General features: G+C 34.5%; 1 protein-coding gene across 2 annotated transcripts in view; it reads right to left on the bottom strand.

The window, feature by feature from the left end:
- Positions 1–12,057, bottom strand: part of LOC124638200 (phospholipid phosphatase 3-like) — a 98,659-nt gene that overhangs the window by 7,101 nt on the left and 79,501 nt on the right. For both annotated transcript variants that reach the window (XM_047175098.1, XM_047175099.1), the window contains exon 3: positions 348–502. In XM_047175098.1, coding sequence (XP_047031054.1) covers positions 348–502 — 155 coding nt within the window. The remainder of the gene's footprint in view (positions 1–347; positions 503–12,057) is intronic.

Raw genomic sequence — 12,057 nt, 5'->3', positions numbered from 1 at the left:
GCACGACAATAGTTCAGGAGTAACTGATAGGAATACTGAATATTTCTTCCTAATATAGCATTGACTTTGAATGTTTACGTTTCAGTAAAATATCTCTTGAACTTTGGTAAGGAACTCCTATCATATGGCTCTGTTCTTTCGTTTATCCTCTGCTTATGCTTCCTCGAAAGTTGGTTTACTTATGTTTGTTTTAATTCACAAATATGACAACAACACATGACATCGGCTACTTTGTTTTAAATTGATACTTTTCCATTTAAAGCTAACTTTTACAATAAATGTTAATATTTACACCTAGTTGAGTAAAAGCACTTGATGTTTCGAAAATTGAACAAGGAAATACTCACAACTAAATAAGGCACAATAACAGTGATGGCTGCCACCAGCGATATGGAGAAGGTGTCTCCCGTGTGAGGGTACGACAATGCTGGATCGTTGCACATGAAGCCAGCTCGCCGGCTCGGGAGCGCGCCCACTTCTAGTAGGATGCATACTGCTGCCACTGTTGAATAAGAAAGGACATGGTTAGTTAAATGCAAATATTGAAGGTGGAAAATAAGACACATATTATAAATCACTTCTACAGGGCATAGAGTCGAAGGAGTGTTTTTTTTGGTAATCCTAGATCTGGGTGTTCTATAAAGTAAATGTTCCTATAACAAGGAACATTTACTCGGTGGTGTATAACACTTTGACTAATGCCAGATAAGAGATTGGGTTAGAATCCATGTCAAAGAGTGTATGAAATAGGGCTTCGTATAAACCTAAATAGGTTTTTTTAAAGTAAATCAGATGATTTACTTCTTGCTTGTTATATGCGTATCTATGATGATGCAAATGAACAAATCACATATAACAATACTAATGCTGTATGCTATGATAATGACTCATGAGACAAAAGAGATTTTCACTGACTATATACTATATACGATATTATGAAAACTCCCCTCTTTGACTTATAAAATCATCATTACCCTAATGACGACAGAAATTACCAAACCACTACCTAACGACTATGATGAAGTGCATGCTGAAATCACTATTACCACAGCTTGTAATAAAACCAACTAAGTACCTACCAAACATCAAAGGTATCCATCAAAATTATAGTCCTACTCGAAATGATTTACCGCTTCTTATCGTCCTAGGTACTGGACATTAATAATATGTTTCTTAAAAGGTTAGTAGCCTATAATTATGTCTGAGTTCACAATCCTGCTTGCAGCTTGCTCAAGCTGCTTCGGGCTACTGGTAATGGATTGGTAGCATGCAATATGGTTAGCCTTTATTAAATTAGTTTTTCTTTTGTTATCGTGATTGAACTGGAATTTAAACGTCGTGTAGTTTTGTTAATCACCAACCCGCATTGAGCAAGCGTGGTGATTAATGCTCAATCCTTCTCCGTGCGAGAGGAGGCCTGTGCCCAGCAGTGGGACGATAAAAAGGCTGTAACAGTAGTTTTGTTAATTTTGTGCTGTTAGATGATCAAATAGTACTATTTCTGTGTATCCTATAGGAGATTTCACAAGGTCCAAATCTGAAGTAAAACTGTAAACAATAATTCCCAGCCTTTTCTCAACTATGTTGGGGTCGGCTTACAATTTAACTGGATGAAGTACTTACTAGTGTTTTACAAGTTAGTTTATATTAGTTATTAGTGAAACTATCGTTGTCTAAATCTTAGTTAGGTAAGTAGTTAAAATGCTGTATCCTAAGTTTGTTCAGTTTTGCACTCCATGAAAAGAAATCTACGTCCATGACGACTCGACGTCTAGAAACTTCGATATTTAAGTACTAAGTAGGTGCACAAAAGGGACAAAGTTCAAGTTATTGAATGGTCGGCCAGCTTTTACCGGAAACTCATTACCTTCGGATGAATGGCAGCAGTTAATACACGACCGACATTCTGTTGGAGATGAAGGATGTGGCGATTATAGATCTAAGGTTTTCAACACATTTACGCAAATTCATACTGAACAAGTACCTACTTAAAAAGCTTTATTGAGGAGAAGAAATTATTTTTAATGTGGTTAGCAGTTAACTTTTTTGAAAAATGTATGGTATCATCTTAGGTTTTGACGCCATTGATTTAGGCTCTGCAAATGCAAAATGTCAAGTTCAGTATTGATTCACAATGTTTGAGTCGTCTGGAGGTCGACTCTAACTTAAAGTAGAAAGGGCTGAATGCAAATAGATTTCATTGTTACAGCATTAATGGCTTGCTGTTTCTTTCACTTAGGTTTATCAACCATGACTTTTCAAACAATTTTCTTTTAAGTAATTTCAAAAAGGATAGCGGCAAACGGTTATATGTACATATATTCAAACCTCTTATTAACCATTCCTCAAGCCAACCTCACAGATTTTCATAAACATACACTTATTTTACAGTGCATTACAGGCGCGGCCGCAGACAAACACTAGTGCTAACACTTTCTAGACAGGCTGAGTTGTAGGCAGACTGTAATTATCTACAATCTAATCTGTGAGTACCGGCGCGCCGTCAAAACGTTTGTTCGCGAGATAAACCGAGCTATAATTAACTTGTTCCTGGCTTTTTAACTTGAGTTTACTTAGGTAAAGACAGAATTGAGACAGCTGAAAGTGACACATAGCAAAGAAAATAATTAGCATCATAAACGTAGATATGGATAGACAATACGTTTTTACAAGTTCGCATCACATAGCATTGCTGCTCTGAAGTTAGCCATTTGATACCTCACGCATGCGCAATAGTGTTTCGTTCCATAAATTTTGACTGTTGTGCAGTAACTAGTGGCTAACCAGACAGACAGCCTACTTCATAGTTTCAAAGTTATTTCACGAGACCTAGAATAGGTACGTAGGTATCTATCTACTCAATATGGAAAAAATAAAGTAAGTACATCACTGTTGAGTAATCCAATAAAATCTTTTTTTGCACCACCAAAGTCGGCCGTCAGCTAAAAGACCTTGCCTACATTCGCAGTCTGCATAGTACAAATGTTACGCCTATCAGGAATTCAGACTAGCAGGGTGCGTATTTAGGTGCACATAGTCTGCGCGACTAGGCTTGCCTCCTGGAAACGCCTGACATTGTTTGTCTTAGGTTGAAGTATGTATGGCTTGTGTTCGTGAGATTCTAGATTTCTTTATACAAAACTTACTTTAGGAATATGTTTTATAATTATATAAACTTATCAGGAGTTACACCAACTGATGATTTTGGAATAAGTAGCAATGCTTATTCTAAAATTGTGAATGTTTTTGATAAGTTTAAAAAGCGCTTGGAATAAAATAAATTATTGCTAACAAACACAAATTCTAAACTAATTTGGGAAATTCTGGAACATTAAAACCAGATCGTGCACCTAAATCTACCCAGTAATAAATAACCATGTTGCAAGTAGACATATCAATTCGTCATAATTTTGTGGTAACCATGGCAACCACACAATACAAGTAGTTTATAATCCTTTCAAACATCAACCCAAATACTTGAGAGGAACAAACAAAGTGTTATGGAAACTAATAGAATTCTAATGAGAATTTAATGGGAAATGATTAACTAGTGTGTCTGGGTTACAGTAGTTATTTCCAGTTTTAATTTATTTTCAAAGTTATAGAGTTGAGGTGAAATAAGTTCCAATCATTATTTTTGTTTGTACATCATTGCAAAATATCCGAATTGCAAACTTCCTCCTCTTTGGGAAGTCGGTTAAAAAAAGGTTGAAGCTTTTGGCATTTCATGTCAAAATTGGAATCTTAATTTTAGTATCGGGTTTGGTTTGGGTATTAAATGTTTTAAATTAGGAACAATATTTATGCTACTTAAGGGTCAATTCCCACTGAAAGAGCAGCGGCCGGCAGCGGCCGGCAGCGGCCGTAATTGCAAGGGATTGAGCGCAAGCGCGGCGGGCCGCGCGGCGCCGCACCGCGCCGCGCTCTTACATTTTCCGTGCTCTTACGGCCGCTGCCGGCCGCTGTTCTTTCAGTGGGAATTGACCCTAAAAGTCACCGTTAATTGGTCGAATCTGCTTTTCATACTAAAAACAATAAAAGAGCGTTATTTTTTTTTTTTTCAAATAAAACCGTTGACATGATAATCGTCTTATGTTTACAACTTTTTTAATGGCAATGAAGGTTTTATTTAACTCGTTTTTATATTATCTGTTATTGGAACGCGTTAATTTTTCAGATTATATTTTATTGTAGGTGATAAAGTTTAAGTTTTCTCGTTAAGGTAACAATAAATTTGTTTGGTAATATAATATTTGGGATGTTAAATTTCTTCTGGCATTTGGTAATTTCCGGCGCATACGCAGTGATTTATTTCGGAATAAATTGCTTTTCGAACATAAATTATATGTTTTATAAATTAATTTACAGTTATTCTATACCATAATTAACTAAACGGTTGAAATATTATTTTCAATATTAATCTTCATTGGAAAGATTAATAGAGCAACTTAGAAGTTGTTTCGGACTAACTCCTCAGTTATGTGAATTACTTGAAAATATGCTCACATATGAAAATATACACATATAAGGTGCTTTAATATTACCTGCCAGGACTTGAATGGGGGGTAGTATTGCGTTTATAGACTACAATAGTAAAGATAAATAATTGATTATTTTGTCATATTTTTTTTCATACAAAAAAAAAACGTATTTTGACTTAATTTATTAGTTTAAAACCATCCAGTGGAGTTGCGCGTTGCCACTCTTGCAGAACAGATAGAAAGAGATAGCAGTTGTTTTCATTGACGAAGCGACACTACGCGCGTAATTTGTAAACCACGTTATGCAGAGTAGAGCCAATGTTAATTTAGCTTGTTTAATGTCTCAAATTGAATTGACTGTTCCGGGGAACGAAATTCCTTCACTATTATAATCTATAAACGCAATACTACCCCCCATTCAAGTCCTGGCAGGTAATATTAAAGCACCTTATATATCTGAATACGATTTTTAATAGATATTTCATAATTAATTAGGTAATCTATTCAAAATCAATTAGAGATCAATCATTTAAGCAAGATGGGATTTCAGATTAGTTTTCGTCCAGTTATCAAACAATTTATCCCAAAATGCAAGCAAACTCAAAGTTACTCGAGTAGTGGGTATCAATTAATGCGTGACACGTTACAATTACGAATTCTCAAATCATAGCCCAAATCTGTCATCACGACAATCTATCTTTACCATAAACAATGCACTTCCTACCATAAAGGTTGGTATTCACGGCACACAAGTTTGACAGCGGCTGTCATGAGTCACATCCAGGTGGGCAACTTATCATCTATTTAGTACGAGCGATACAAATCACTAATTTGACAGCTACTGGAAGCATAATGATGTATCGTTGTGTGCAGGCTGTTAGGGCGTGACTATTGTAGTGGTCAAATTAATGAAAATTATTATTTTTAATATCCTGTAACACTCATTGATCATCATCACTAATATAGGTAATAGCTTATTTATTACTATAATAAGAAACACAACAGGAAATAAAAAAAATACAGAGGTAATATTGTTATTTCTAAAGAAATCTCTTCCAGCTTACCTGCGAAAGGAAAATGGAAATAAAAGAGATGTAGACATTGTAAATAAAAGAAAGGAAATACCTAGTAAGTGATAGAAGATAACTGTAGGTACCTATATATTTTACCAACATAATTATAAAAAGTTTAATAAATAAAGGCCTGTTAAGATTAAGTAGCACATTAACACAAGTATAAAATAGCACTTTATTTATGAGGTTTATTTAGTCTTTGCAATTGCATTTGCAAATGGTTTATTATCTTTTTGGTTATAGGTAATATTTTATTACAGAGAAATGACAGTACCGACTACAGAAAATATTAACGTGAGAAAATTTGTGAGTACACAAGACTATACCTTCATAAAGAATCGAGAACGCATTTCTATTTGTACGTGTTATATCTTCAGGAAGGTATTCAAACATACGAAACCCTCAAATGCAAATGTAATATAAAACAATTTCCTAAAGCAATCAATAAAACTGTGAATGTTTAAACACAATACAATAATAACAATTTTCTTGTAATAAATATTTATTGCTAGCGGTTGTTAAATATTATTTATTGTTGTGTTAGTGGTTCGACGATGTTTGTCAGTATAGTACTAAAGGTCACGATAGATTTACTGAATGCATTCTTGTGAACTAAGCTTAACTCTCTCAACCTATTTCCTATCTGTAATTTTAATAATAATGATAAATGATTTTGCACAGTATGTGGTAGGTACTTCAGTAAGAATGTGCACTAACCCTTACCATAGTTCTGGTGTTCTAGATATGTTGTTCATGCGCATAACTAAGTTCTAAAAGGTTATAAAATGTATATATATTAGTGAGTATGGCCATGAATTTACCGTAAAAGGGTCGGCAGAGAGCTTAAACCGGCGATATTGTCTAGAACGAAGGGACAATAAAATACAACAAACGAGCCGACAAGAAATCAATTTCAGTTCGTAGGTTTACATGTCAAGAGTCAGTGTTACTGCAAGATTTTCTCCTTAAATGGTAGAAAAAAATCGATGAAAGTTTTTGTTGTACATACTTATTTTTAGGGTGAATATTTTATTTTAATTATTAGTGCGATTTTAATAAGTCCGAATAATATCTACTCGGTGACTCCAAGGAAGTTTAGTGGAGACTATAACATAGTTTAAGGGTGAAAGCTTTCAAATAGTAGCAACACTAGTACAGCTCAGTTTATGGTTGACTCAGTCATGATCGAGTGTCATCTGTTTTATAGGCTTGCAACAGTAGTAAAGTACTTACTAACATGTCTTTGCGTGCAGTCGTTTATCAAATGTATGGATCGATTGATGAAGTTAGGATAGGCAGTGAAGGGAAATCTAATGTTGACTAAGATTTGTGTTGTGCATATGAAGTTGATGATCTAACTTGAGAGAATTGTGGTTGTGAAGAGAAATCTTTTTGGACTAGAAAAGCCATAGATAGACATATGACTTTGCATAAGAAAGTACTCGAATTTTGTTCGAACTGTTCATGTTATAATGGTCGACATTATAAAATAATTTCTAAACATAAACTAACATTAAAACTATAGTGTTTACTGCATGGTTTCTTTACCCCCATTAGTCTAGACCAGTGAGCCATAGTCGTGAAAGTCCCATAAAACTGAGTGTCTATATTTTAATGATCTAATCTGGCAACTAAGTAAGTAAGTAACTAAGTAAGTTTATTGTTCAGTAGACCGCCATGCTAGAGTGATTGAGTAATTAAAGTGATCATTAGTCACTTTCAATGTAAGGCTGGGGAAACTTCCTGATTTAGGAATATGATATGCATCAAGTTATTTGGTGTGAAACTTGTGAAAAGAGATGGGTATTTTGGGAAGAATGGGGATAAAGGTGAGAGTAAAAGAACTCCGTGGAATTCTATTTAAATATGTATTTAACTTCTAAGTAAATCATCATCATTATACAAGAACTTGGGTGTGTCAGTTTTAATAATGCGGACTGGCTGTTCCCCACAGCTCCACCCATGTCCCGTGAGAGCTGCTTCCACACCCAGTAATAAGGAGCCTATGTTAGGCTCTAGATTATCTCAGTACCAAATAAAATTTTTAATCGCTTCATTTGGTTTGGAGTGCAAGCGCGACAGACTCAGAGTTACTTTCGCATTTATAATATTAGTAAGGATTATTACTTGGACAGTTTAAAACTGAGTTATTAGCTTTATTCTTATAATTAGCCAACTGAGTTAGATTACAATTAATCAATACCACATATATATTCCTTACAATTGGTCTAGTTGTGGTCTTACGATTACAAACACAGGTGTGAAACCACGTGCAACTCAATATTACAATTATTGTATTAATTTACATTTGTAATTAGTACAATAGGTGCATGTATCATTACTGTATATTAATTATCTTCAAGTACTTAAGATACTAAGTAGTTATTAACTTTATTGATTTCAATCATAAATACATTATACTGTATTTTTATTTGCATTTCTCGTAATGGATATTCGGTATAGATTTCAACAAATGGGAATCAATGACAGCCATATGGTTAGTAAGGGTTGCATATCTTTCTATTACAGCGTAACGCTCTCTAGAAAGGTCCATGCAGTTTATATTGACACGAGAGAAGAATAATGAATCATATATTATTACGCACTAAATATCAATGACTTGACTATGTATTGCGTATATAGACGACTGTTTGACCTGCATACTTAAATCTTTCGACGTAAGTACTATATTATTCTAAACTACCTTTCAACAGTCTATTATAAAACTCATTAATTTTAGAAAACTATGGTGTTCTTAACCCCATAATTTGACAGTAAACAGCCTATCATCAAGGTGTTTTGACATTAGCTATTAATCTGTCGTCGAATGCGCGGGCGCGTATCATGGCAATATTTTAACTCAAGCACTGTCATGTGTGACCTCAATAGATCGTTCGGTTTGTTGTTTGTACCTTTTATAGCTACGTCATCAATATGTAGGAGAACTGGATTTTTTGAGACCTTTAAAGTCTTGAAGATATCTTGTGAGACCTAGATTCGTGGCTAAGCTCACAAAAGGCGTTAAAGGGTGATGGTATGATCGTTCAACCTAAACTGTGTAAAAATAATACGAATCCTTAAATCCATAAATATAATCAAAACTACTGTTATACATATATGGCACATTTTAAAAGCAAGTAAAATCGTTATATTCTCAAAATTGAGCTTTATGCTAAGTATATTTCATTATCACTGTCGGCGTAAATACCATAAAATATGTATAAAAGATTGAGGAAATCAAATCAGTCGTCCCACCATAACTTTCAACTGATAAGGCATAGCGGCATTTCCTTCGAGACAACCTTGCTTAGACATGCAAATAATAAATAACTGTCTTATATAAACATTTCCATGTACCAGTTTGTAACTGGGCCTTATCAATGCTCCGAACAATCTTGTGCAGTCTCATTTGACCGGTTTCCTATTCGATCTCCAATAGAGATGGCCATTTATCTAATGAATCGACCAATAATTCGATTATTAATTGACAACTGTTTGGAAAAGTCGATTTCGATTTTATGCAGATGACTTTATTAGTGAAGGAGATTTTAATGCAGGTTTTAATGGGTCGCATAGATTAGATGCCGGACATTCCGACAGGCGGTTGCCCCCTTAGACATTTACTTCTTTCTACAGTATTGCGATTAAATTATAATATAATTTATTTCCATCTACTTAGTACAAGATTTTGCCAATTTATTTACCTTTATTATACTTCAATCAAATTCAAATTCCAACATATTTAGTTGGTTTTTGCTAGACCACTAACCATAATCAAACGGCGCCACCTGGTGATTAGATCGCAGTTAAAATGCTACATAAGTATGCAGCAAATGCATTCTTAATAGTAAAGAGATTAGCAATCATTCTGCAATTAACGGCCATTGAATGGGACAACATAATGGAGTGCTTTGTCAAATTAGTGCGGAATGTGAAGAGGCTGGTAATTGCTTCAATTTATAAGGATAAGGTTTTGCACATAAATCTTTGAGTGGCTTGGAACTTTTTGCTGTATGTTGTCAAGCCGAGAGTTTGTGCAGGTGTAACATTAAACTTGAAGACATCCTGATGAAAGCTCATTTTGTCCTAGTAAAAGATTGTAGGACTACTGTCAGCTGTAGACCTATACATTCGGCATTAAAAGACAATAGACAGATGATGAAAGTATAGCAAAGACAAGAGACAGTGGTTAATGCCTTGTGATAAATCTGATATATCTCGACAATCTACAGCCATTGCTCTACCTGTACAATTAGGCCATTAAGAACTTAAAGTACATGTCACTGACGAGCCCATCACTAATCCTCAAATCTCCCAGCTAATTGACACACGGCAAACGACAGCAGATAACGAAAGTGTCATGGCGCCTTGATACTAATTAACCCAGACACAGTAGCCACGTAATGACGGCTAACTATTGGGTAATCGATTCTTATTTATAGATCATGTTTAGGAAGGTGTTGGTGTATGAAGAAGTGGAAGCCATTATTGGTTATGTAACAGTGATTGGTAAAGTCTGTTTGTGTTTTGATGGATTTAGGAAATGAGTACCGGATTTTATTCATTACTCTGACTCTGATTTCCAGTTTTGTGTTTTGGTGAAGATTTATAAAAGGCCAGTAATAGACACTACTTTTCAAGAGGTGTGGAAACTCTCTACAAGTAATATCATTTCACGATGCTGAAGCAATATTGCATTTAGCTGAAGTATGTACATACCTACATACATAGACATTTGCTACTTAGAATGAAGCTCTAAAAATGAGAAAACACAAAATAATAAAATAAATCCCAGAGAAGCAACACTACTAGAAAATAAACGTAAATGTTTGTTCAGCATTGTCTTAACAATCAAGGAGAAACCTAATCTCGACCCTGGTCCTAATGGTTTGAGACGAAACTCGTGTAAAAGCTTTCCCATCTTACGAATTACTTCCCATTACCCTTGAAGAAAGCTAAGGGACCCTGAAAAAGGTCCTTGATACTATCGCGTGATTTTGTAGACCTTGAAACCCTTCAAGGGCAACTGCGGACATAAAGTGACCTTCAGAGGTTAAAGGGCGGAGGTGAAGTTTTCTAATGACCAGTTATTAAAGTACAAAAGACAGTTTCGCTGATGTTTTGTTCGAGTCTGTTATTATAAGTGGCTATTTTGGTTTCGGAATTATTTCTTCGTCAATATTGAATTTTTGATGATTTAGGCTTAAGTATGAAGTTGGTATTGGTACTTTGTAGTATTTTGTGTATAATTATTCTGTATTCTCCTTGATTGTTTTACTACACTCGCTATGTGCAATTGAATATTTAACGACAGCGACATGTAAAACAATTAATAGATAACTAAGTAATAATAAAGTAGGAAGTAGTAATGTCGTACCTATCTAAATAGGTCTCACTATTTCAAAGCTAAATGATACAATACAAACTTGCAGCAGGAACAATGCAGACTCGATGTCTTTTTAACCGACTTTAGAAAAAGAGGGTTTTCAGTTTGATCTACAAGCATGTATGTATGTTTATGCGCGATTGTCGTTTGGCTGGACCGATTTTTATACGGATTTTAGCATAGTATTCGTCAGACTTAGAAGGAAGTTTTAGGTTTTGTTTGTTTTTTTTTTTTTATTTATTTATTTATTTATTTAATAATATATTTATTCATTATGACACATAATATAATGCACAGTTTTACAAATAAATATATATACAACATACAACTAACTTATTACCTAATATATACACTTACTATAAATAAAAATATTTAAAAAATTGCATCAAAAAACTCCTCCTCATCGCTGCCCACCGGGAGTGTACCCAAGAGGCTGGCAGCATTGCCACGTTGGATGGCAAGTTTTAGGTACCTATATTATTAAAATCGATTTATTTTTTGAAAGTTTATTACAGTCCTAAAATTCATTGCAATTACTCCGTGAGACTCCATAGACCAATGGGTTCCCGTTAATTAAAGGTGTTCGGATATAATAGAAATCGATGGTGACGTAATGGTAGGTACAAGTAATCATAGTGTACCACTTTTAGTTTCCGTATCGAGTGAAACCAGGCTTTGGGGACAATTACATGACTGTGTAGTCTTAGCGTTATTTTTAATGTACTTGTTTGTATCTATCATTATTTATGTTTGTTGTTCTTTACTTGCAAGTACTTTATCATCGTTTTTAACAGTCATATCTTCTTCTCTTACTTAAGGTATTTCAATTATGGGTAAGTCTTTATCAGTTTTCATCATAACCTCATTCATACAATCACTTATTACAAAATTCTAGTCACGATTTTTCTCAGTACCAATTTCCGTAATTAATATCGAAAACTTGTTATTTCCATTAATTATACCCGTTATTATTGCAGTTCAAAAGTGGAATGCACGCGATACAAGTCTATGAAGCGGCCATTGTGACGTAAACCAAAGATCGGTTACTGCCGACACATTTATGTCATAAAGAATCACTGATCTTACTAACAGTAGGTCGTTTCCCACACACGTGTAT

The sequence above is a fragment of the Helicoverpa zea genome, chromosome 17, assembly GCF_022581195.2.
Source record: "Helicoverpa zea isolate HzStark_Cry1AcR chromosome 17, ilHelZeax1.1, whole genome shotgun sequence".
In the NCBI taxonomy this organism is placed as follows: domain Eukaryota; kingdom Metazoa; phylum Arthropoda; class Insecta; order Lepidoptera; family Noctuidae; genus Helicoverpa; species Helicoverpa zea.
This window is presented reverse-complemented; position numbering and strand designations above follow the sequence as displayed.